Below are 24,144 nucleotides of genomic sequence, written 5' to 3'. Positions count from 1 at the left end.
CTTTCAGAATGGATTTCGAACCAGCTGACAGCTCGCCGCCCCAACAACCCAAACCCGCTGCCGGACGCCGCCAGTCCAAGGCTCAGATCAAGGCATTTGCCCGGGACCTGACCAAGGGCTACTCTGTAAGCAGCGATATTGAGCGATCGTCTGGCCGCGATCTGATCATCAAAGAGCCGATCGAAGAGAAGGAGGGCGGCAACGATATCAAGGTGAGGGAGCGTACCACTCGCTCGCATCGGTTGGTCATTGGATCGTCGAGTCCCGAACTCGGATGATGCCAGTCGCTGGTTGTGCAGCTGCATGTTTGTTGATTGCACCTGGTTCTTCTGACACGAGCACTTTTGTATGCAACAGAAGCTCCAGTACTACCACCTGGCCGTGCTGGTTGCATCGTTGCTGGCGATAGGTGCCATTGTCATCATCATTATCTATTACCTGGTCAAGAGCGCGAATGTGTCTGGCCCGTCATCGGTGTCAGTATCCAAGGTCGTCGGATCAAACTCAATGACAGCGACGGTCTCGGCATCCCCGCAACCCACGACGCCCAGCCGCACAAAGCGTCAAGAGGAAGGATTCGTCCAGTATTTTGAAGCATGTCCATCGTCCCGTGTGGTCGATATCCTCCCTGACCTGGTGGATGCCGATGCCGTCTTTGTTGCGTGTGAATCCGGCACGATCGTCCGATCCAACACCACCGACATCGAGACTCTTGTTGCTCTGGACAGCAGCAACATCACCCTCATGCGACAGCACGCCGACCTGGTCTTTGTGGGGACTTTGTCTGGGTCGGTGTATTCGGTCGCTGCTGCAGCCCTGGCCGAAGGTCTTGTGGCCCTCGACCTCGTCTATGAGCACCCCAACGGCTCGCCTGTAACGGCGCTGGGATACTGGCCCCCGACAAACACCCTAGTCTCGGGCCACCGAGACGGAAGCGTCTTTGACAGCCAAAGCTCGAACTGCACGCTGGTCTATCCCGCCATCGACAATATGACGAGCCAGGTTCTGGACCTGAAGCCCGCTCCGATGGCCCTGTCTTGGCTGGCGCTCTATGTGGACGGCGTGGTCGAGTGGCAGATCGATGCCGCTGCTACCTCTGCTGAAGCCCGGATTGTCAAAAGTCGTGCGCTGCCGGAGCTGGTGTCGCTGGATGTGCATCCGCACGAGCAGCAAGTCGCTGTCATCGATCGCCATGGCCAGGTCTTTGTCTTGAACTCGACGGACTTTGACTTGTTGCAAAGCTGGTACCTGTACTCTCCCTCCACCTCCTCCTCCTCCTCGACCCTGGCCACCGACAACAGCAGTGACAACAGCAGTGACAGCAGCAGTGCCAGCAACAACAACGATGCTGATGGTGGCAGCATTGACGCTGGTAACAGCACCGAGCCAGCGGCAGCCTTTGTCGCTGGAGCCTCGGCCGATGCCACCACGGTCACTTCCGAAACCACCACGGCTGCCGCTGCAACTTCAACCGCCGTCGCTGTCACTATCACCTCGGCCCCGCCAACCGCCGAGGCAGTCCTCCAGACAGCCGTGATCGAATCAAGCGATCCCTTCGGCGCTGCATCGGTCTCGGACAACTCGTTCGCCCCATACCCTTCCACGAGCCACCACGAACGACTGGTCTATATCCTGTACCAGTCGATGCAGTCGCTGATTTATCAGTGGGATAGCGTCGCTGGAAACTGTCTAGCCTCGCCAGTCTCGATACCGAGTCGGGTGGCATCCCTGAAGTTCTCGAAGCGACAGCAGCTTCTCTGGATCGGCCTCGAGAACGGCTTGGTTGCGCATCTAACACTGCCGAGCCAGTGCTGAGGGGAAATCGGGTGTCTGGGCAGAGCTACCTGGGTACCTGGGTAGACCTGTGTATCTGAGCAGGTGCCGTCTTGCTATCACGGAGGTTGAGTTGGACGCTGTATGCGAGCGCTTTTTATTGTCGAATATTCCCATCGTTTCTTTCTGCGATCTGCGCCCTCTGGACTACGGCCACGGCCGCGAACGATGTCGTTTGTCAGGAGGCGGGGGGCGTGGAGGAAGGAGGGATTGCAGCAGGAGCAGAGTTCGATCCAGAGCCTGGGAAGCTCCATCAAGGAACACCGGCCTCGCGACTGGCCTTGAGGCTGTGGGCATACCATTCCAGCTCCTTGCAGAATCGATCAAAGCGCTCGTGGTAGACCTTGTCGACGGGATGGCCCTCGGGGGTGAAGGCGTCCTGGATGGTCGGGACGGGGAAGAGCGTCGGAATCGAGACAGTGCCGAGCTCGCCAAGGAACGGGCGGAGGGCCATGGCGGCACGGACACCACCAAAGCTGCCCATGGAGTATGTGGCGATGGCCGAGGGTTTGTACTTGTACTCGTCAAAGAAGTAGTCCATCAGGTTGGTGAGGGCCGGGGGGATGGTATGATTGTACTCGGCCGAGACGATGACAAAGGCGTCGGATCGGCGGAGAGTATCGGCGAGCTTGTCGAGGATGGGGTCTGCGGCAGCGGCAGCAGCGCAAAGGAACATTGGCACAGGACACATCAGAATCAAGCACATTGGTATGCGGCACATCTGTGTGTGTGGTCAGGGAGCAGTATGGCCAGTAGCAGCAGCAACCAGGGAAGAGAGGCACCCCAGTTCAATCCGGCAGCACATCGCAACTCACTCTCTCCAGGCTTCATCCAGCTGTGACGGCCCGTGAACAGGGGAACGGGCGTCTCGAGCGGATCGATCAGATGGCTGTCATGACCGCGGCTGATGAGCTGCTGCTGGATGTACTTGGCCAGGCGGATGCCCATGCGGCCAGGGCGGACCGAGCCGTAAATGACAGAGATCGTCAGCTTGCTCATCTGCGAGAAGGCGAGGGAAGAGCAGCGGCGTGAGATTGACGGCTTGGGCGATCTGCCAGCAGAGGAAGAGGAGGCTTGAAACAGGGAGCCGAGTGCAACAGAAGCCATCACCGCTGCTGCCACTGCAACAGCAGGCCACTCCCGACCGGCGGGACAGGGGAGCACAGATCAAGTCGGGCGGACCGATATATACTTGGATGGATCGTTTTCGACAAAGGGAACGAGGCGGCCGTCGGCGACAGTGGAGCAGAAGGAGCAGGAGAGACGGCGCTTGCGAGGGGCGGATCTTTTATACGATGGGAGAATCGAGTGGGGCTTGGTGGAGAATCCGCACGGACGACTGAGCGGGCGGAGGCGTTGACGGGACATGCCCCTGACGAATGAATTGCCAGCAGCGCGGCGGTGTCTATTGATATGGCGGAATAGCAGGAAGCGGACAGGAGCGAGGCGACGGGGGACTGAGGATCGAACGGAGGGGTGAGGGAATATGCACACGAGGGATATGCACATGAATGCAAGTACTCATAAATGCAAGTACTCATGAATGCAAATGTACATGAATGCAAATGTACATGAATGCATTGGCGCTGTGGCCGCTGAAGATTTAGATTTATCACAGGCGATTGGGCCTGGACTTGGGGTTGCCCGTTTGAGGCGAACAGCAGCCGGCAGGATTCGTCGAAGCGGCCGTCTCGATATCATTGCAGTGCATCGGACCCTTGTTGTCGTCGGTTTGGCCACCCAGGTCGACCAGGTTCTCGAGCCAACAGCCATTGGCAAGGGCATCACAGCTCATCTTCGTTGTCGTCGTCGTTGGGAATCAGCGAGGCAAACAGCCTGCCCCATTCAGCCCGCAGGACGACTGCTCCGCCGACGGCGATCGAGGCCGCCAGCCACCCATATTGCTCAAGCTCGGACAGATTCCGGCGAGCCCAGCCAGACCAGACGACTGCGGCGATGGTGGCAGCCACGGAAACAAAGGTGAGGTAGCCGGCGAGTCGGTGGACAGACTTGAGGACTCGGACGGTGCGAGCGCTGGTTTCGCCACGGCCCAGAGCGAGGCTTACGATGCCGACGACAAAGACAGCGGTGCAGAGGACGACGGCAAGCAGCCCGAGCTGCGAATGGGCCTGGGCAAAGTGGCCCTTGCCATTCTTGAGCTTGTTCCAGACGATGGCCGCAAAGCCAGAGAGCATCAGGAGTACGCCCAGGGTCTGCAGTAGGCCATGGTGCCGGATGCCCTCGAGGCGGTCGTCGGCCGAGAGACGCTGAAAGTAGGAGCTGAGAGCCAAGCAGCCGCGAGTTGGATTGCAGCAGACAATGGAAAGCAAGGCATGGGAATGTGAATGAACATAGAGGTGAGCATCGCTGGGGGGAGGGACGGCGCAGCGAGAATGCAAACGAGCGTGGACATACATGGCGCTGGTGATAACGACAAAGGACAGGGCCATGGAATAGACATGGATTTGGAACAGCAGCTCGGCCTGCCGGTTGCGAGAGAGCGCCAGGAACACAATCCAGGCAAGACCCGTCCCGACGACTGCCAAGGAGAATGCATTCCAGAGGCGGGAGCGGAGCCCCACTTGCGGTTCGGCATGCGGGTCGGCATGGCTGCGGTCTCGGTGATGGTGCAGCAGCGGCGTAGACTCGTTCGAGGACGGGGACGTCATGTCGGCGCTGAGAAGGAGGTTGGTGATCAGATGCCGGCAAAAGGCAGGGCAAGCGGAGGGCAAGAGCGATATGCTGAGACTGAAAGAGAGGCAGCCAAGTCGGAATGCACACTGGGATGCACACTGGGATGCAGAGTGAAATGCAGAATGGATCGCACACTTGGATGCAGGCCCCCATCGGAGGACCGAATCATTGGGCAGCGGTTTCGCAATTCCAGGACACATGTTGGATCACACACCAGCGTCGGTGCTGGGCCACACGCCACGCCGCAAGTTGCCTCGATTTTGGCTTGCTTCGGGTAAAGTCAAGCCAAGCAAGTCAAGTCAAGCAAGTCCAGTCCAGCCAAGTCAAGTACCTCGGAGTATCCCGCAAAGAGAGAGAGAGAGAGAGGGTGCGAGAAGCGATTCGGCAACGCAAGCCAAATTTCGGTGGCAAGAAACCGGGGCGAGTGGATAGGACCGATCGGCCAATCAGCGACGGCAGAGCAGACGGCGCGGCGATTGGTCGAGGCTCCGGGTGGCTGGAATGCGACTGGCTCGAGTGTGGCTGGACGGATGGAGCCGGCTGCGTGGGTGGCGTGTCGTACATGATTTGCCGCAAGGAAGACTGTGGCGCTGCGCGTGACTGCGCGCGGGGTGCGGGTGGCGTCGGGGTGCGGCCGGCCAATCAGCGAGGCCGCCTTGATCTGCGCTTTCCTTTGGAGCGCTTTCCTTGGAGTGCTTGCTTTGGAGTGCTTGCTTTGGAGTGCTTGCTTTCGGGGGCTCTGCCAGCCAGCCACGCGCGTCTGCGGGTTGTTGTATGAACGATGCCATCCGATCTTTGTTGTCGCTGGTGTCGTTGTTCTTTGCGCTTTTGCTGTTGCCTGCCTCGGATGTATCCGCGTCTGCCATCTGCTCAGCTATCTCTGCTCGCTGCATCGCTCCATCGCTGCATCGCTGCCAAGAATTGCCGACGGGCGGCGACCGAACCGACGACCCGCAAGCGACACTCGATGTCGAGGTCGGTGCCTCGGCCGACCGACATGCGTCGTTGCTGGTGCATCGCATCTGTGGCGTGGCGGGTACAGGCCGTGACATCGTTGCTTGCTGGGAGCTGTGTCGGCTGGCACATCCAGTCAACCCAGAGCCACCGCAGCAGCACACGGGCAGTGACTGTGCGCCGACAAGGGACGAGATCCCACGTCGCTGCTGGCTCGCCTGTCGAGCAGATCTGCAGCAACCTGTGCCGCAACCTGCTGTGCCGGTTGGTGCGTTCTCCTGGCCGCTCGTGGTTGGTGCTGGCCCGATGGCCGTGGTTGGTGCTGGCTCGGCGGTGTCGCCTCGGTGGCATTGTGTTTGGGGGAACATTGCTGGCTGGCTGGCTGGGCAGCGCCCCAGATCGACATGTTCCCCAGCCGGTGCAGCGTGATATGAAAAAGTGCCTGTGCTGATGATGCCAAGCCACGAGATGCATGTCTGTCAGCAATACGCTGCTGCCGATGCAACTGCGAGTATGCAATCCCGCGCTCGGGTGGTCGTCGGCAGCGCCTTGCTCTGCGACTGCAACTGCAACTGCAACTGCAACTGCAAATGCAAATGCAAATGCAACTGCCATCGATCACCCACCACCACCACCACCACCACCACCACCGCACCCGCTGCACCCATTCGTGCCTTGCTGGCAGCCACACCCCTGTGTTCGCTCTTGATGCCCGTTCCCTTGCCAGGTTCATCGGCGCCGTCTCCCCCCGCTTGTTGGATGCACAAAGGTGTTCAAGTCGTTCTTGTGGCTCTGGATGTGGCAGCACATGCTTGCGCGGTTGGCTCCATCCAGCCTGGGTCGTTCAATCTGTGCAATTGACTCTCTTGAGCATTCAACCCATTCAACCCACTCAACCCATTTCAACCCATTTCATTCTCGTTGGTCTATTTCCGTCGCTCGCTGCTTTGAGCACATCCTCATGCCCGTCGCCGTCTTTCGTTTGCTGACGCCTGCTGTCCACCTGCCCATCCTTGCTGCCCCCCAGCCACCGCGGCCGTTCACACGCTCATCAACCACCCTGCCTTTCTCTGCGCATTCGCGGCACAGACGCCGCCCCCCACATGCTCCAGCGATCCCCCTTCCCGGCTCAGCCGCCTCATCCACGCCGCCCGCTTGATGTTGTCGGCCACCGGGCACAAAAAGGAAAGAGGCCGCTGGCCACAGGGCCGTCGCTTTGCCTTGCGGCATCGCCGCCTGGATACAACATTTCGAGCTTGCCTCTTCTGCGCTCCGCACACGGGCGGTGCTTCTTTGTGGTGATGTGCTTGTCGCGGCGGCCGCCCCCTCTCCTCGCGCGAACCGGCCGGGGGCTGCCCAAAGCCGCTGTCGCCGCTCGTATCTGGCCCGGTACCACTGTCGCCGATGCAATTTTGCAGGATCCAACAAGATCCCTGCAGGCCAAGGGCCCACCTGGCCAGAGCCCCCCAGCGCGAATCGGAAAGGAGTCGACAGAGCCTCTAAATACCTTGCCTCCCGATCCCCTCTCGATCCCAATGGCTTTGGCCCCCAACTCGCCTGCATCCCCCCTGCATCCCCCTGCATCGCCTGCATCGCCTGCATCGTTCGCATCGCTTGCATCGCCTGCGTCTCTGTCGCTGCCTCGACCCCCTCCCATGACCCCGGACCTCGCCGGCTCCCCTCTTCAACCGTCGCCGGTCCAGTCAAAGGCCGGCCCCTCCCACCGCATCAACCTCAATCTCTCGCACAAGGCCGAGTTTGACCGCAAGCCCTCGGGCTCGACGTACGCATTCTTCCTCGACGCCCTGCTCGAGAACCTGGTCAAGCTCCAGGACCAGCACGGCCTCCCATGCTTCTCCCGTTCTGCTGTCCTCTCGCTGCGGGCCCAACGCTCAAGTGCCCGGGCACTGGCCGATAAGGCCGTGCCTGCTGGCCCTCGCCCCAAGGATGACAAGTGGCGGGTCTGGATCGACGACGCCGTCATGAACAAGATGATGTATCTGCGCAAGTACTGTGTCCCCGAGGCCGTGCAGGTCAACAACCACGAGTTTGTCGATCTGCTGCTACTCCTGAACCAGATGGTCGTCACCGGCTCCCTGCGACGCGGCTTCTTTGAGAACCGAGGCACAGACCTGCCCCCGACCTTTGGCTCCTCGTCCACGGACCTGCTCGTCGGCGATCTGGCCCCTGTTGGATCGCGGTCGTTCTCGTCGTCCATGTCCATCGACCCCGACTCGTTCTCGTCCCTCAACTCGACCCTTTCAGCGTCTCCCACCCTCAGCGCTTCGTCGTCCAGCCCCGAGTCGCCCATCATGTTCTCACCCGACGACATGGCCTCGCCTGCCTTCTTCGAGGATGCATGCAAGTGGGAGTCCCTCGCCAGCTTCTTTCAGGTCCGTGACAGGCGACAGCCCACATTCGGTTTCTTCTGGCACCGAGAATATCGTCTGCCGTGGTCATACACCCATCCGCATCTGGGGCCCGTTGCTTGGTCGCTCCTGTACTTGGATCGGGGATCGATGATCAGTGATCGGGGATCGGTGGCTGCCCATGAGTTCGTCACCAGCCACCCAGCGGCAATGAGTACCGATCGCCTGGCTAACTCTTTATCTCCCCCAAACGTCGGTCTCCAGGTCGCCGCCGGCCGCTATCTCCCCTTCGACATCATTCACGAGATTCACTTTCGACACACCTTCCACACCCAGCCGGAACACTTGCGGCTCGCTCTCTGCGCTCTGGGGCGAGGCATTCGCTGCGAAGACTCCCGGTCGAACTACAAGAGCCTGCTTTACTTTGAACGATCTCGGCGGCTGGTCCATCCGCTCCTGGGCTCCCCATCGCTGGATGTCGCGCAGACCCTGGTCCTTCTGAGTCGATTTGCGGATGGTACGGATTTATCGGTGGATGCTGTCAGTTGTTCTGTTCAAAGATGCAATCGATGCTCTCGTGGCGAGGAGGTGCAGCGGTGTCGCTCTCCACACGCAGACAGGGCCCGATGCTGGTCGGAGCCTGGTGTCGATCCCATGGAATGTGCTCGCTGACTGGTTGTTTGCATTTGGCACCCTTGTCTCTCCATGTGTCTTGTGCTGCCAACCAACTCTGCGCCACGATGGTGCTGTAGCTATCGGAAACGGTACGTGGCGGGCTATCTCCTTGAATCGCATACCGGACCGATCAGCAACCTCGATCAGAGGACCCTCCGGTGACTTGCAACTCCACTGGGATATGTGCAGTCCCCGCATGTCAATGCGCTTTCCCGACAAGAAACGGCTCCGTCATGTCCTAACCCGTCCTTCAACTGCGCTCCGTCCCTCATTCCCCTCATTCCCCTCATTCCCTGGCTCGAATCCGCATTTGCCACCGCTGCCGGTGTCGATGCTGCCGGTGTCGATGCTGCCGGTGTTGGCCCCGATACAGAGGAATCCTCGCGCCATCTGCTTGCCTTGGCCTTGCGCCAGGTGCAGTACATGCAATCAAGCGATGTCCTCGCGGCCGCTGCCAGGGACAATCTGACACACGAACTTTGGAAGCGCCTGCATCTCGTCTGCTTTTACTTTTCAAAAAAGTCTCTCAGCGAGCAGCAGTCACCCAAGGACTCGATGCTCTTGCTTTCCGCCAGCGAGCTCCTCCACCTTGCCAATGACCCGCTCCAAAGCGACTCGGAGTGGTACCGCTCGACCGTTGGGATGTCGTTCCTCGTCGATCCTTCCGATGCCACAGCCGTTGCCCAAATCTGCCAGCGCTGGTCGTTTGCAGAGTGTGGCGCCGATCTCCTGCGCTTTGCCAGTATCGAACACGACAGCATGGAGTTCTGGACACTGTTCAAGTTCGGGCCACCGCAAGCGAGGCCCCAGTCCCAGTCCCAGTCCGACAGCGATGACCTGGACCCCATTCTGACCGACCTGCTGGACGCATCCCCGCTGGAGGAGCGGTATCTCATGTGGTCGCAGCTGCAGACGGATCGGCTGTGGAAGTGGTATGGGGCTTCTCCGTCGCGGGCGACCGAGATTGTTCGTTGGCTCGACCACGGCGGGCCCAAGCAAGACCCCATCGGCTTCGAAAAGATCCTGAACTGGCACATACTCTTCCACGCAAGCCTGGTCCTGGTCCACTATCCTGCGATGATCAAGGGTAAGTTAAGTTCTTGGCACAACCATAGTATCTCTTCTGGAGGCTCTCGGACCGGTCGTTGCTCCAGCCAGCAAATCGAGCTGCTGCCCCTCACCCAAACGCCACCAAGCTGACTTTTGCTTCCTTTTCGTACCCGGTGTCCTCGTCCGTGCGCCTGTGGAATCCAGAGCTTTGGCTGCACCCGGATGCCAGTCCCGAGTCTCTGCCCGGATACTCGGCATGTCACACTGCGGCCGGGAACGTCAAGACCCTGATGAATCTGCTCGGCTCGACTCGAGCCCCGGGATCGACCAGCTACTACGAGTGTCTGCCCTTTCTCGGGTGCCTCGTATTGACACCGCTGGTGAGTCGATGGGCTCGATGGGTGCATCGCTGTTGCGCCAGATCCAAATGCATATCGGCCCAGGGCGGGTCGCAGTCCGCACTGCATCGTTTCATTCGTCCTCTGGCTCACCCTTGCCCTATCTTAACCCGCTTTCGCCCGACTCATACGCATCCGTCCATCCATCCATCCATCCATCCATCCATCCCGCAAGGTACTGCACCTCGCTGCTCATGCGGGCTGCAGTCATCCGCCCCAGAGCCCCGAGTCTGCGTTTCCTGACGAGCTGTACCAGGCATGGGTCGGCCCGCTCTACATGCACCTGAACAAGCGCCTCTCCCGGTTCCGCACGGCCATGGATTTCCTGGGCTCTGAGCAGAAGATGCGTTCCGAGTTCACCAGGCTGTCGGGGCACGATGACCCTGGCCGCATCCGCAAGGCCGTCACCGTATATCAGGACGAGCTGCCCCTTCCTTTCGACCTGTCGCTGGGACCGTGGGTGCCCTCTCGGCTCTGGGTCTCTCTTGCTGGCGATGAGTGATCTTCCTCACCGGCTGGTCGGCTAGCCGGCTTGCTGGCTCACTTGCCCCTTCACACCCTCTACCACCACCGTTACCACCGTTACCACGGTCTTCTCCCGTTTCACTTGCCCGGCGGTGCTTTCGCACAGCCCATTCCTGCCCGGGCCCGGGCCATATCATACCAAATCCCTGCCATACCACTGACTTTGCCGCATATTTCATCGATCCCCCTCCCCCCTCCTCCCCATGTTCTCTCTTCTGATGCATTCCGCACATGGATGTGTATGTGTTGACCCTCTCCCGGCTCCAAAGCCATCAATCCGGATTTGTCGCTCTGACTGTTCCTCTCGTTGCATTAGGCGTTCCCATCCACGGCTGCCCTTTGTTTCGATATGTATACCCGTGTGGTTGACCTGCGGGGCCCTCACTTCTCCCCCTCTCCTCCTCGTCTGCTCCTGCCTTTCTCCCAGCCATCCTCGCTTGATGACCAAGCTCTGGGCCAGGAGCAGCAAAGCCAATACACGAGCAAACGCTGCTCTCTCCCCTTGGCTGTTATCTTTGGAATGGCCAGTTGGCAGCAAGTAGGAGCTGAGCGGCAGCAGCAGCTGTGAAAGTGGTATCGATTTCAGTATCCAGAAACGCCCCAGAGTCACTCTAGAACGAGTCACTCCAGAACGAGTCCCTCCACGGATCCAGAACCCACGGTGTGTCTCACATAACCAGACACTTGGATTTCGTCGTGGTCGGCGCAGTGCTGACGTCGCTCGGATACACCTTGTTGGAGACATTCTGGAGCGACGGAGCCTTGGCGACCGATGCCCTGCCTTCCGCAGCGCTGTATGCCGCCCGCGCCTGCTTGTACATAAAGTTCAGCTCCTGGATGGTTCCCTTCAGCGCCGTCTCGAGCTCCTTGGCCGTTGCCAAGCGGCCCCGCGCAATCTCGAGCTCTTTCTTCAGATCCGAGATTTCGACTTCGGCTGCCTGGCTCTGGGACCTGAGAACCGCCAGCTCCTGCTCGGCATTGGGGTTGGGACCGCTGGTGGGCGAGTTTGGTCGGGTTTGCTCCAGGAGAGCCTTTCGCAGCTTCTCGGCGGACTCAACCAAGGCAACGAGGCGGACTTGCTCCCCGCGCAGCACCGCTATCTCTTCCTGCAGATCCTCCTTCTCTTTGAGTCCCTGGGCAATCTTTTGGTTCTTGTCAACGATCTGGTCGGTCAGTCGCTGGTACTCTTTCCGGTGGTCCTCGCTGCGCTGATCGATGATGACGTTGAGCCGCTCAATCTCCTCTCGCATCCTTTGCAGCGAGAGCTGTGTCGTCTTGGAGGACGACTCGAGCTCGTCGCCACGCTCGACCTGCCGCTTGATCATGCTCTGGAGGTGGTTCATGCGATCGACTTGCTCCTTCAGCTGGTTCTCGGCCGTTGCCAGAACAGACATGGTCTCGCCAATCTTCTTCTCGCGCATGGCAGCCGCCTCGCTCTCGGCCCCCATATCGCCGCTCAGCCGCTCAATCTCCTTGCGCATGTACTCGATCTCGACCATGAGCTTGTTGGACTGCTCCTGGAGGGTGTCGGTCTTGGCCACTCCGCTCTGCGTTGCTTTGGCGAGTCGCTCGGCCTGGATCTTGTGCTGCTGGACCACATCCTCCAAGACCCGGATGTTGTCCTGTCCGTTCATGCCCTTGCTCTGGATCTTGGTCTCGAGTTCGGCACGCCGGGTCTGGTCTTCGGGAGAGAGCGGTTCAGCCGTGCTCTGCGCGTCGGATATCTTGGCAACGTCACCGACGACTTTGGCCACCGACTCGACCCGCTCGGTCTCTGCCTTGAGGGCCTTCTCGCAGCTGTCGAGGACGGCCGCGCTGGGGTAGCCCTTGGAATCGACCGCGGGCGGCACTGCGACGATGGTCTTGGTGATTGCGTCCAGGTGCTTCTCGATCTCCTGGAGCTGCGCGGGGGTCACCGCGGTCCGGAGAACCTTCAGGAGCTGCTGGTTGATTTCGTTCGAGCGCTTTTGCAGCGCCAGCGTCGCTTCGTTGAGCTTCTCGCGGCGCTGGAGAAGGTCCGGGGCAACCTTGGGTGGACTGGTGACATTCTTGGTCAGGGTGTCGTTGATGCCATTGAGTTCCTTGACGATCTTATCGTAGTCCTCCTTGCTCTGGGCCGACCCAAGCTCGGCGGCGTGGATGCTCTTGATCTTGGCGGTGGCATCGCTGATGGCCTGCTGCTTGATCTCCAGCGCAGGGTCCTGCTTGTCCTCGGCCGAGAGCTGGGCTTTGTTGACGGCCGCGAGCTTTTCGATGCCGCTCATCACAAAGACCGCGAGCTCCTCCTTGGCCTTCTTGGGATCTTTGATCTTTTGTATCTTGGCGATCATGGCCACGAGCGCCTTGACATAGTCCTGCACCGTCTTTTTGTTCCCGTCCATGACCTCATCTGGGGTCTTGGGCGGCGGCGCGGGAGCGAGCCCGAGGTTCTTTTGGATCTGCGAGACGGTCGCAGCCAGCTCCTTGCGCACCTTCTCGATCTCCTCCTTGGATTGCGACTTGAGGATCCGCTCGGAGAGCTGCTCGAGTTTGCTCTTGTATTCCTCCGAGGGCGATGCGGTCACAGGCCGCTCTGGAGCCAGGTTCGCCGGCAGCGGCGTGTCGCCATAGACCTGCTTGATGGCCTCGAGATTGTGGATCCCAAAGATGGAGACGACCAGCGGCTGGCTCTGCAGCGCACCAAGACACTCTTGTGTGATCGTGAACTTGGTGGCGTATCCGTCGTCGAACTGTGGGTTGCTTGTGTTGGAGATGGCTTTGGTCTGGTGGACGGCCTTGGCCGGCTCTTTGACCTGGAACGGCAGCTGATAGCGGGCATAGATCTCACCTTTCTTCCAGCGGATGCCCATCGCCGAGTGCAGGGTCACTTGAATCTCTCCTGTCCGCGTGAGGAGTTGATTTGGGTCGGAGCCCAGCTCGGCCTTGTCTCCCTTGGCGCGGTCGACGATCTTGAGAGAGATGCTCACTTTGAGGATGCCCTCGTTGCCGCCCACGAGGTTGTTGATCATGACTGCGCCATACGAATCGAGAAGCCTGGTTACCGGCCAGTCACCGCATGTCCGACGTGTGTCGCATGGTATCGATGCGAGCGAGCGAGCGAGCCGACAGGACGCCGGCGAGACCCACCTGTATCCCGGATGTCGATCAAATAGGGCAGGTTCTTGAGCGACACACTCGCATTGCCAATGTGCCAATCCACCGGCTCGACCTCAAATGGATCCTGTCGTAGAGCGCACAAGTGTGAGATCGAAGCCGACCAAGGCACCCAAGCGCTTCTACAGCCCCGTTTCATATGCGCCTCCCCTCCCTTCACATGCACACATTCGTGCACCGAACCAGTCTGGCGCATTACCTTGTCTTTGGTCCACTTTTGCAGCGCCTCGAGGCCACCTTCGACAAAGGAAGTGTACCTGCGTTGGTGTGTGGCAATCATCCGTCAGCGGTTTAGATATGCACTCAGCAAAGCTCCTCGATTCAGCAGTGTGCTCTTCGGCTCGACGCAGCTCTTGCGCTTACATTTCCTGCATTCTGACGCGCATGTCCATGAACTTGGACTTGTCCCAGATCCACTTGATGTGACGGTAAAAGTCGTTGATCTGCACACAAACAGCCTCGCTGTTCTTTAGCCTGTCGATGTGGGAGTGACGACATTCAGACGCCGGAATAGCACAGTCCGTTGATGCAAATGAGTGAGCATGGACAATGAAAAGTCTGACTTGAGCTCCAAAGCACACTCGCTTGGTTTGTCAAAGTACAGCGCTGACAATCGGTTGACAGTAGGAATGGGGGCCGGGGCAACACATGACGCTCCCTGGCTGCGATCTACTGCGGCGCTATTAAGGGAACGTCGGCTGGAGGCCAGGGCAGCAAACGCACGGCAACATACTCCTTGGAAATCATCTCCTTTGTCTTGAGCAGCAACTCAAACTTCTTGGTCTTCTTCAGCGCCTCAGCGATGGCGTTGATCTCGCGGATTGCGGGAAGAATCTCAGTAATGTCGTTGTAAATGAGCTGCATGGCCTGGCTGGCGAGCTCGTCCTTCCCAAAGCCAGAGGCACGGGCGATTTCCTCCTGGGCACTCTCCCACGTGGGCTCGGCGGTGGGATCATCGGCGACGCTGGGCAGCTTCAGTACAAAGAGGTGCTGCGTGCCTATCAGGATGCGTGCGTTGTGTTCGAGTGGAAGGGACTCGGTGTTCTTGGTCAGCGGGCGACCGTTGACAATGACGGTGGCGTCGTCTACCGAAGTCAAGGTGATTTTGTCGTACTTTGGGAGCACGCGACGATTGCGTGGTTGGCGCGGATGCTGGCCATCCAGACAGGCGCAGAGCCCAGAAACAGTTTGTGAGCGAGCGCAGCCCCGTGCGTATCGTGGTTTTCCTTTGCCCGATGTCTGCCCTTTGGTACGCGCCACGAGATTGACTTGCTTACCTCAGTCCGCTCAGCGGGATATCCGCTTTGCCCGTTCGCTTCAGACCGATGGTCATTTTGCCGGGCTGAATAAAGTAAATCATCATGCCGGAAAGCAGCGGATCTTCGTTGATGTTCTTCAGATATGGCTCCGCGTTCTTGCGGTTCTCCTTGGCTTTCTCGGCCTTGGTATCCTCCTCCTTCTGCTTCTGCACCTCCTCGAGACGCTGCTGCCAGCTCTTGTTGAGATCAGCGATGGCCTTGTCATACTCCATGATTTGCTGTCGCAGCTGGGCATCTGTTCCAACCGCAACCACGATAGTTTGTGAGTGCTGCCGATTCGGTCAACTGGTGGCGGGATCGTCACGAGCGACACTCCAGTGTCGGTGTGCGATTGTATCGTGCACAATTGCGATGCATTTCCCAGTGTAGACGGCTTCCATAGCGGTCTCGCTGCCAACGCACCTTCGCCGGATCCGCCCTTGCCGCCTGCCTCGACCATCTTGCGCTTGAGAGCTTCGTTCTCCTCCTTGAGCTCTCGTATCACTGTTCAATGGCAATAGAAACAAACGGTATGAGCCTTCCCGAAGCACACGCCAAGACAGAGTGCGGCCCAGCCGAGAATACACGCTGCCCCAAGACTCCAGGATTCGCATAACATACGCTTGTCGATCGGGCTTTCGTTGACAACGGCCTGCGTCTTGATCTGCTTGGCTCGGTCCATGAATCTCAGGGTCGACAGCGTCTCTTCGTAATTGATATCGGCCGGAGACAGGGCGGCAATCTGAATCCACATGGAAAGAGATAGTGGTGCTCAACTATCGACGTGGACTCGAAGATGAAATGCCCGAGAGTCGGCACTCAAACAGCACGATCGCGCATTGCCGAATGCTCGTCCACCCCTGTCCGCACAGCCAAAGATACGACACAGGCAGTGCAAGACATCCCTTTCATAGAGCGGCTCGTTCGCTGAGCAAGGCGGTGCACCCGCTTGCTGAAGCGGAACACTCCCAGTAAGGAAGCGTGCCCGAGCACCTACCATAACTGTCTTGCTGTTTCCACCGAGCGCATTGGCAAGCAGCTTGGTCAGAGTCGAGTCACGGTACTGTCGGTTTGGATGAGAGTATCCATCCCAGCGGGTTAACGGCCACCGTTTTAGTCCAGACATATCGAGTGACAGATGGTAGGGCAAGCTGGTGAGGCCTCGACAAACTCATACCGGGACGACAGCGGTTTTGTTCTTGCCGCTCTGTTTGGCAACAAGGGCTGCGATGACTTGACCGAGAACAGACAGCGACGAGTTGATGTTGACTCCTTCCTTGAGGCGCTCGCCTTCCGTTCCAGCCGAGTCTGTCCTCTCGGATCTAGAGGAGACATCCGTCAGCCGTGCAGCAATACACACTTCAAGCAGACATGGGCGAAGGGCCGCTGCTTTGTTCGTGGCATCTCGACATGTCCGCCGTCACTCGATCCATCCGCCCACTCGGCAGCTCACCCGGCCAAATCAACAAGATTGATAATCGACCGCTTCTCTGTGTTGTCGGCCTTGGAGACTTGGATAAAAGTGATCATGATGATGGTATGGGAGCGAGAGGAGGTGGCGTTCATTCGGGTCGCGGCAATGGTGCGGTTGCGAGTGCCCTTCTCGGAGAGCATCTCGATTTCCTTGTAGTTCTGGACAGGAACTGATTTGAGATCCTGGAGGCATAATGGAGAGGAGGAAGCGTTGGCAACGGACGGGATCGAGGTGGCTCGAAACAGCACCACTTGCAAATGGCGATTTCCGACTTGCCGCCTGTGCTGCCTGTAGGCGATCTTGCGGCCGCTCGATATCCGTGCTGGCTTACCTCGACATAAAAGCCAATCGTTGGATTGTGTCGGACCTTGAGCGACTCCTGAGAGCCAGTGATCAGATCCCGGACCTTCTCCTGATAGATCTCGATCATCGAGAACAGCACCCGGAACTGAACATCCTCACTTCCCTTCTTTGCCATGCTGGTGAACAGCTCGTCACAGATCATCGGAATCAGACCCTTGTTGGCGCCGTAGCCAAACATGGAGTAACTGGGTCCCGGAAGGTCCGCATGTCGAGTGGATTGACAACAGGCGAGGAAGCGACGGATGAGACAGTGGTTGATCGCGGAAATGGAATCGGGATCAGATGCTGGGGCCTGATTCATCTGAACGCAGAATAGTGCCTCTACCGGCTCAGCCATAATCACCTCTTGCCCGAACCGGTCTGGCCATAGGCGAGCAGGGAGGTATTGAAGCCGTCCCAGGCGTTTTGCACGATGGCTCGTCCGAGATCTTCAAAGACCCGTTTCTAAATGGCAATCGACGCGCGGAGCAGAACCATGAAAACTCATCGGCATGAGACCCAGCAGACCCAGCAGACCCAGCAGAGGCAGCAGCGGGTCGATTGTCTTTTGCTGCCTCGCTTGCGCCGAACCTGGCGGCAACTGACTCACCTGGTCGGCATAGTGCGACTGCGACTTTGGCACACACAGACCGTCCTCCTTCTCGTCAAACCCGTCGTGGCTCCAGTACGAGTAGTCGAACGTGAACTTTTTTTCTTCGTCTCCCTCCCGCTTGAGGATGGTCGTTGCGCCGTCCATGCTCACGGAGAGCTTTGCCTGCCGTTCGATCTCGCGGGTGTTGAACGGCCGGACCTGAATCGAAGCATATTGGTTCGTCATGGACATACATACAGACTGGGTGGCCTTGAATGGTCGGTACGCTCCATATGCCTGTCACAGGCTCTGGCTTCGACGTCGGGCCACGGCGGCCCGCACTACAAACCCACCCGAACGGCGATTTTGATGCTCGTGTCTGCCATGGCTGGGAGAAGAGTTTGCCGGATGCACTCCTGCGATTGACTGCGCTACAGCGACGAGCCAATGATGAATCCAAGAGTTGGTGGCTTTTGTAGGTCAGAAGCTTGTCTGCACGAGCTACGAGAGCAGCTGGCGAGGGCAAGGGGATCGAAGCCGGCCGGAGCCGCCGCACCGCTATTGCTGCCATATCTTCCGGCGGACGTCATTGGGGCCTTCAAAAGCCCCGCCGGGAAGATGAGGATCTCGGGCGACAGAGGAGATGATGTCACTGGCTCGGCGTGATCGCACTCTTGCTGTTGCGGTCGAGCTGTCGGCCTGCCACAACCGACTTGCACCCATCGCCGCACTTTTTGTCCGACGGCGGAGAGATGATGTTGCGATGGTGGGGCGATCGTGCTGCGATTTCGATATGGTGTATTGGACCGGCGCTATGCTCAAGGGATTGTCTCAGCCCACAGTTGGAGGCAAGATGTTTACACACAAATGAAGAGCTTTTCTCCGTTTGCAAGCGTGCTGGAACCCAAGTGCGTCTGCGACATGCCTGCGAGAGACGCAGAAGCGAGCGCCGACTCGATGACGACGGACGATCAGGCGAGTATCGATATCCAGTCGAGCTAGTGCTTCTTGAGCTTGGACGGCAAAGAAGGCACAGACCAGCCCAAAGTGCACCGGTACAGCATCACCAGAGGGAGGATGAAAAACACAACGTTGGCAATGGCAATGGTGACGGTTTGGTCATAGGGAAGATCCCGGTGCTCGGTCAGGAGGCTGTAGAGGATGATGGGCACAGTCGTAACGCACTGGGTGGCATAGATCACACCAGGGATCTGCCAGCTTGGTGAATCTGGAGGGGCGAGGACAAGCAGGCGGTGTGAGCAAGCAACCGCTGTGTAGCTGAAAACACTCTATCGAGCAAGATGGGGACTCGCCTGCCGCTGGTGCGGCAGAGACACCGAGACCGATGGATGGCCAGGGAGCAATGATGCAGACAGAATCCAAAGCAGACGCACCTGTCCAGATGGCCCAGATGCAATAGAGCATCAGTGGGACCTCCATAAATAGCTCGCTGGCCATGATGGCGGCATACCACTTGGGGCCGGTGCCCCGAACGAACGCGGAAACGAAGGGATCGGCCGACATCTCGAGCCATCGGTCCACGGCACCATTGGCGGCGGCAGTCAGAGGCGAGGGCGGCAGATAGATGGCCGAGTTGATGAGGACGCACGGGAGGAGATGGAGGAGGAGATAGACCAGAAGGGTCAGGTCCAGGGGACGGGAGAGCAGCGGTCGCTTCGTCATGGATGCGATGGAGGCAGATGCGAGTCAAAGGCGGATGTGAGCCAAAGGCCAGATGCGAGCCAATTGTCATAGTGGCGTGGGGGCTCGAGAGACCGTCCCCACCCAGAGCGACTTGTATTCATCTATAGCATGTAGACATATCCAGCGGAGCAGCAGCAGCAAGGGCGAAGCAGTGGCCGGCCGGACCGACAGTGGATGTGCATGCCGGGGCTGGCGCAGATCTATTGGGCATTCTTGGTGTCGATCCACTGGCGATGGCCCTGCTCCATCTGCTGGATCAAGGTCTGGTTGACCTTGCCCATGCCCCACGACGACGGCAGAGGCGAGCCGTAGCCCAAGGGCTCGGCAGCAAGGAACGACGAGGTCGCCGACGTCTGTGGATCGGTGTAGTCGACGCAGAGGGCGAGCGAATCCAGGACCATGCTGACGGTGACCGACGAGAAGCTGTGGAGGGTGTCGGAGGGCGAGACCGGGCCGTTGAGCCCGGTGCCGGTGTACTGGCCAGCGACCTGGGGGTTGACGGTCTGCCAGCGGCGCCAGATGCGGTCGATGTTGCTGCAACCAGAGCCAAAAGCCGAGTTAGCTATGCTCCAGCAAGCTCTTCTCGTATGAGAGCAAACGGAGAGAGAGAACTTACGCGTGATGGAGGAAGAACAGAGGGTCGTTCGGCGAGTACATCTGGGTCATGTCGCCGTTGTCGCCGCCGACATGGACTGGATCAAGATCAAGCAAGCACTTGTCAGTACCGCATCGCCAGCGCAGCAGCAGCAGACCGACTGGAACATTGCCGCACACGGACGACGGCTTACCATGTGGATAGCCATGGACAATCTCGAACTGCTGGCGGAACGAATCATAGTCGGGATTGCTGACATTGATGAGGGTCTGGTCGATTTCATCGTTGCTCCAGATCGAATCGGTGTCGATGCTGTTGGCATTGTCCCATTGACGCATGATGCATTCGCCGCGGTGGTTGCCGAAGTTGGGATCGTTGGGCCCGGGATAGACCTTCTTCCAGTCTGCGGGGAGAGGCGAACGTGTGAGCGTCGTGTATCGAAATGCCCTACCGATGTCCATTTGGGCGCCTTTGACGAGATGCCACAACATTGGAAACGGCCGCAGCGACACTCACTCTTGGCAACGCCGTCCAACAGACAGTATCCGGTCGATGCATCAAAGTTGTGGGTGCCGAAGGTGTTGGGCGAGAAGACCGCAGCCTGACTGGGAAGGTGCGAGTCGGCGCCCCAGTTCCAGTAGGGCAGAACAACCGTGGGATCGATGTGTTGCAGATGCTTCTCGAAGAGCCAGATGTACCACCTGTGCCATGGGAGAAACTCGGGCTGGATCGCGGTGCGGGATGGATGAGCACATTGTCAGTTAGCGAGTGTGATCGAGATGGCGGTGCAGACCAGCGAACACGATCGAGATTCAACGCCAGGCGGCTGTCATGCACTGCTTGGGGCCGGTACTCACCTCAAAGTGGACATTGTTGACGTTGATGACATGGAAGTTCACAAAGTCGTCGTAGTTATAGAGGTTGCCATATTTGCGTTTGTCGTCCGTCTTGAGCAGGCCAACGGCGGTGATGAAGCGCTGCTGCTGGTCCGGAGTCATGTCGACCCAATTGGGGCGGGTGACCGAGATGCCGTTGCATGAGGCAGGGATGCCGAAGGTGATGGGAGTCGAGGTGGGGCCGCCGGTCGTGGTCGTGGTCGTTGTGGTGGTGGGCTTGGTAGTTGTCTTGGTGGTGGTGGTGGTGGTGGTGGGCTTGGTTGTCGCCGTGGATTTCGTGGTGGTTGTCGTCGTGGTAGTAGTAGTTGTGGTTTTGGTTGTTGTGGTTTTGGTTGTAGTGGTTGTCGTGGTTGTAGTCGATTTGATGGTGGTGGTCATCGGCGGAATGCTGACAGCCTGAATCGACTTTCCTGTAAGGCCGATACTGATTCTCCAAGCCCCGCCGCACTTGTCCGAGGACTTGCCCGCGCAGGGCATGCTGCAGTCCGAGCTCATGCCGAGAGCAGGAGCACCCGATGATGAATAGAGCTGGTTGCCGCAGTAGCACTCGTTTCCGTTCTCGACGCCGTAGTACCTGGCACATCAGAGGCAAGAGCGAGAGTCGAGTCAGAGACAGCCCACTCGATGGTCGCTGTGATGGAGGTCCTCCCGTCCCTGGCATTCTCACGCTTGGGCTGCATGGCGGCATATTCGACTGATTGTCACTTACAAAAAGTTGCGTTGCTGGCAGTAGCCCAGGCACGAGGCGACTGTGAGCGAGTTGTCGATTTTGGGAGCAGCATCTCGCAGAACCCGGCTGGGGCTGTCGACGTAGCAACCGGCATCGGCGGACAGATACACCGACAGTCGCCACGAGGCACCGCACTTTTGGCCCGAGTTGCCCAAGCAGGCCATGGTACACTGAGTCTCGGGCAGCTTGAGGCCAGAGGCAGAGCCGTCACCAAGGCCGGATTGGCCGCCTGTCTGCAGCTGGTTGCCACACCAGCACTCGCCGCCGTACTCTGCACCGGCGATGCTAAGGACGGGTGAGATTGACCACGAACATCAGTAACGAGCCATGTCGCCATGTCCCTCGAGAAGCGACAACTCGATTCGATCGCTCAGTCTGCATCTTGGTGGATGGTCTTGCTGGCGCACATTTGCTGGTGTCGCCTTTGCACTGGCTCGCAGATGCCTACCTGTATCCCTGGCCAAGACAGAAGCTTCTGCACGAGGTCGTAGACATCTGGCTGTTGGCTTGGTAGGGACCGCTGAGAGCCCGAGACGAACCAGTGCCGTCCGAGTAGCAGCCTTGGTAAGTGCTGTACGTCGCCACAGCGGTTGAAGTTGGAGCGGGTACAGTCTTGGTCGTCGTTGTCGTCGTCGTTGTCGTCGTCGTCGTTGTCGTCGTGGTCGTGGTCTTGGCCGGAAGGGCGGGGATACTGCTGATGGGCAGAGTGTATCCGGTATATCCCAGACTCAGACGGCTCCATCCACCGCAGCTCTCGGTAAAGTCGCCGAGGCAGGGAAGCTGGCATTCGCTGCTGGGACGGAGACTGCCCGGGATGGGGCTGACACCGGACGAGGCGCTCCCATAGTACAGAGTGTTGCCACACATGCACGAGTAACCCGATTCGAGGCCATAGTACCTGGCGATATTATCAAGCAGCGTTAATTGCAGCCACAGATCCCGTGTCATGCGTTGCATCCAAAGTCAAGTCGCATCCGGGTGTGGCTGCAGCAACAGGGCAGGGCTTGGGAGAGTCGTGGCACACGACGATGCAGGCGAAATATTGGTACACACATGTAGTTCTTGGAGAGACAGAGACTTTGGCAGCTGTCGACGCTTTGGAAGAGGCTGAAGGACTGGATCGGGAAAGTGCTCCATGTGAGCGCCACGGATATGCGGGGCACTTGGCCGGCAGTGGTGTGGCTGTGCGATCCACACACAAAACCTACCTGGACATAGTCCCGGAGAATGGCGCGGCCACCGTCGGCATAGCAGCCGCTGACGGCCGAAAGACTGATGCGCATGCGCCATGGGCCACCGCAGAGCTGAGACGAGTCTCCATTACACGGAATGCCGCACTGGCTGTCATCAACCTGCAGTCCGCCGGTCAGGCTATCGCCTCCGTTGGTGTTGCCGACGTTGATGGTATTGCCGCAGTAGCACTCGCTCGACATTTCGATGCCAGAGTATCTGGAGAAGGAGGACAGCGTGAGCGAATGTGTGAGCGAATGTGCGAGCGAATGTGTGAGAGTGGCAGAGGCGCAATGGAATAGATCATGCATGCACAGACTGACTGCTGCAGACTGGTTGCTGCAGACTGACTGCTGTAGACTGCGACTTACCGGAAGTTATTTTGCAGACAGAACTGGGCACATGTGGCAGGGGTAGTCACGCCGAGGTTATACTGGAGGAAGGTATGTTCCGGAACACAAGTCAGTGGTTGATCCTGGACAGCAAAGGCCGGAGCGCCGGCCATGTCGGGGGACAGTCGCGACTGACCGAGAAGGCACCGCTGAGGATGCGGCTGGGCTTGTCGACATAACAGCCTTGGAAGGCCGGGACTTGGGCTGAGCAGGATGGCAAAGATGCAGTCAGTACATGAGCGTAGGTGCTGCAGGATGGACATGTGCTCCAAGGGAACTACTGGGGTTTGTGAGCCAAGAAACCGAGTGCCATGAAGATACGTGGGGTCCGCCAGACCACGGACACGATTGGCCAAATGCCGTGCAGCTTGGCGAGTGCAGAACTGTGGGAGAATCCGCGGACAACACTTACCCGCAGCCATTGCCCAGGCGGCACCAAAGAGCAGGGCGACAGAGGCGGTCTTGGCCATGTGGGTAACTGGGCTGAGGAGGATAGGCCACGCAGAAACGCAGCGACGAGCCAACGCTTTTAAATGGTGGAGCCCGAAAAAAATGCGGCGCAGAGCGATTGGTCACCAAGATCGCAAGGAAGGGCAGCTGGCACCAGCAAGCACATGGGAATGGGTGGGCAAACAAACGCGCAGCGGAGGCCCTTGGGAGCACAGCCTGAAATTGCAGAATTGCAGGGCGCAGACACATGGGTAGGACAGCACGATCAACCCAGGCCCGAGCGGTACCAACCAGCGCGGGGGATGCAGTGCAGGCGAGGGAAGGCGCAAGCCAGCCGCAGATATACAAACAGGCGCCATAAGGGAGGTATGTCGTGCAGGTGGGTCATGTTTGTTTGCCGACGAGTCCACAAGGTGAGTTCCTTGCAATCCCGCGTCAGGGCCACAACTTTGTGGCAGATGGGCCCTGCCGGGAACGCAGCTGGTTGGTGCGGTGGATGGAAGGAGGCTCGCAGAGGGCAGCTGGTTGGTACTGTCGGTGAGGGACTGGGGGGGGGTGGCCCGTGTGGCTGCAGAGCGTGAGAAATGAAATGCACCCTTGAGAAGCATCCGTCGCATTCTCAAGTGAAGACGGGGCTCTATTACTCACGCGGTCTGCGATAGTCCAAGAGGCCATTTGCAATGAAACGGATAGTCTCCGAGAAGCGATCGGCCCGTTCTCTGGTCTCTGCAATCGACCTGCACACAGTGGTCATGTCGCTGGGCAGCACCGCCGGGGAACTGCGCCACGA

The 24,144-nt window shown here is 58.9% G+C and overlaps 7 protein-coding genes across 7 annotated transcripts; 2 read left to right on the top strand and 5 right to left on the bottom strand.

The window, feature by feature from the left end:
• The first annotated feature begins 574 nt into the window (after positions 1 to 574).
• On the top strand, positions 575 to 1,947 carry BJ171DRAFT_516799 (uncharacterized protein). The gene has a single exon (XM_053112069.1). It carries the CDS (start codon positions 745 to 747, stop codon positions 1,813 to 1,815), a length of 1,071 nt encoding a protein of 356 aa, XP_052963968.1. The 5' UTR covers positions 575 to 744; the 3' UTR covers positions 1,816 to 1,947.
• Positions 1,948 to 2,086: 139 nt separating this feature from the next.
• Positions 2,087 to 2,832, bottom strand: BJ171DRAFT_584783 (NADPH-dependent FMN reductase; the record flags this gene model as incomplete). Its single annotated transcript, XM_053114326.1, has 2 exons — positions 2,087 to 2,478; positions 2,649 to 2,832. The coding sequence occupies 2 exons, from the start codon at positions 2,830 to 2,832 to the stop codon at positions 2,087 to 2,089; spliced, it is 576 nt and encodes a 191-aa protein (XP_052963967.1).
• A 785-nt stretch (positions 2,833 to 3,617) lies between these two features.
• On the bottom strand, positions 3,618 to 4,502 carry BJ171DRAFT_584782 (uncharacterized protein; the record flags this gene model as incomplete). Its single annotated transcript, XM_053114325.1, has 2 exons — positions 3,618 to 4,113; positions 4,249 to 4,502. The coding sequence occupies 2 exons, from the start codon at positions 4,500 to 4,502 to the stop codon at positions 3,618 to 3,620; spliced, it is 750 nt and encodes a 249-aa protein (XP_052963966.1).
• Positions 4,503 to 8,897: 4,395 nt separating this feature from the next.
• Positions 8,898 to 10,588, top strand: BJ171DRAFT_197070 (uncharacterized protein). The gene is made up of 3 exons (XM_053106236.1): positions 8,898 to 9,612; positions 9,780 to 9,955; positions 10,149 to 10,588. Exons 1-3 carry the CDS (start codon positions 8,949 to 8,951, stop codon positions 10,473 to 10,475), a joined length of 1,167 nt encoding a protein of 388 aa, XP_052963965.1. The 5' UTR covers positions 8,898 to 8,948; the 3' UTR covers positions 10,476 to 10,588.
• Positions 10,589 to 11,038: 450 nt separating this feature from the next.
• Positions 11,039 to 18,024, bottom strand: BJ171DRAFT_601452 (uncharacterized protein). The gene is made up of 16 exons (XM_053115090.1): positions 17,711 to 18,024; positions 17,376 to 17,576; positions 17,130 to 17,230; positions 16,755 to 16,971; positions 16,403 to 16,605; positions 16,127 to 16,271; positions 15,947 to 16,012; positions 15,571 to 15,691; positions 15,373 to 15,453; positions 14,929 to 15,205; positions 14,766 to 14,803; positions 14,385 to 14,736; positions 14,015 to 14,125; positions 13,851 to 13,908; positions 13,625 to 13,718; positions 11,039 to 13,508 (listed from the first exon to the last, which is right to left on the bottom strand). Exons 1-16 carry the CDS (start codon positions 17,741 to 17,743, stop codon positions 11,167 to 11,169), a joined length of 4,440 nt encoding a protein of 1,479 aa, XP_052963964.1. The 5' UTR covers positions 17,744 to 18,024; the 3' UTR covers positions 11,039 to 11,166.
• A 114-nt stretch (positions 18,025 to 18,138) lies between these two features.
• Positions 18,139 to 19,077, bottom strand: BJ171DRAFT_516784 (transmembrane protein 6/97). The gene is made up of 2 exons (XM_053112068.1): positions 18,760 to 19,077; positions 18,139 to 18,593 (listed from the first exon to the last, which is right to left on the bottom strand). Exons 1-2 carry the CDS (start codon positions 19,038 to 19,040, stop codon positions 18,356 to 18,358), a joined length of 519 nt encoding a protein of 172 aa, XP_052963963.1. The 5' UTR covers positions 19,041 to 19,077; the 3' UTR covers positions 18,139 to 18,355.
• On the bottom strand, positions 19,078 to 23,388 carry BJ171DRAFT_516782 (uncharacterized protein). Its single transcript, XM_053112067.1, has 12 exons — positions 23,317 to 23,388; positions 23,041 to 23,108; positions 22,884 to 22,945; positions 22,491 to 22,731; positions 22,336 to 22,397; positions 21,731 to 22,180; positions 21,262 to 21,567; positions 20,514 to 21,126; positions 20,173 to 20,380; positions 19,850 to 20,059; positions 19,678 to 19,753; positions 19,078 to 19,595 (listed from the first exon to the last, which is right to left on the bottom strand). The coding sequence occupies exons 1-12, from the start codon at positions 23,372 to 23,374 to the stop codon at positions 19,262 to 19,264; spliced, it is 2,688 nt and encodes an 895-aa protein (XP_052963962.1). The 5' UTR covers positions 23,375 to 23,388; the 3' UTR covers positions 19,078 to 19,261.
• Between the last annotated feature and the right edge of the window lie 756 nt (positions 23,389 to 24,144).

This window comes from Polychytrium aggregatum (genome assembly GCF_025602895.1).
Source record: "Polychytrium aggregatum strain JEL109 chromosome Unknown BJ171scaffold_36, whole genome shotgun sequence".
NCBI classification, from domain to species: Eukaryota; Fungi; Chytridiomycota; class Chytridiomycetes; order Polychytriales; genus Polychytrium; species Polychytrium aggregatum.
Note: the sequence above shows the minus strand (reverse complement) of the source record. Positions and strands in the feature narration are given on the sequence as shown.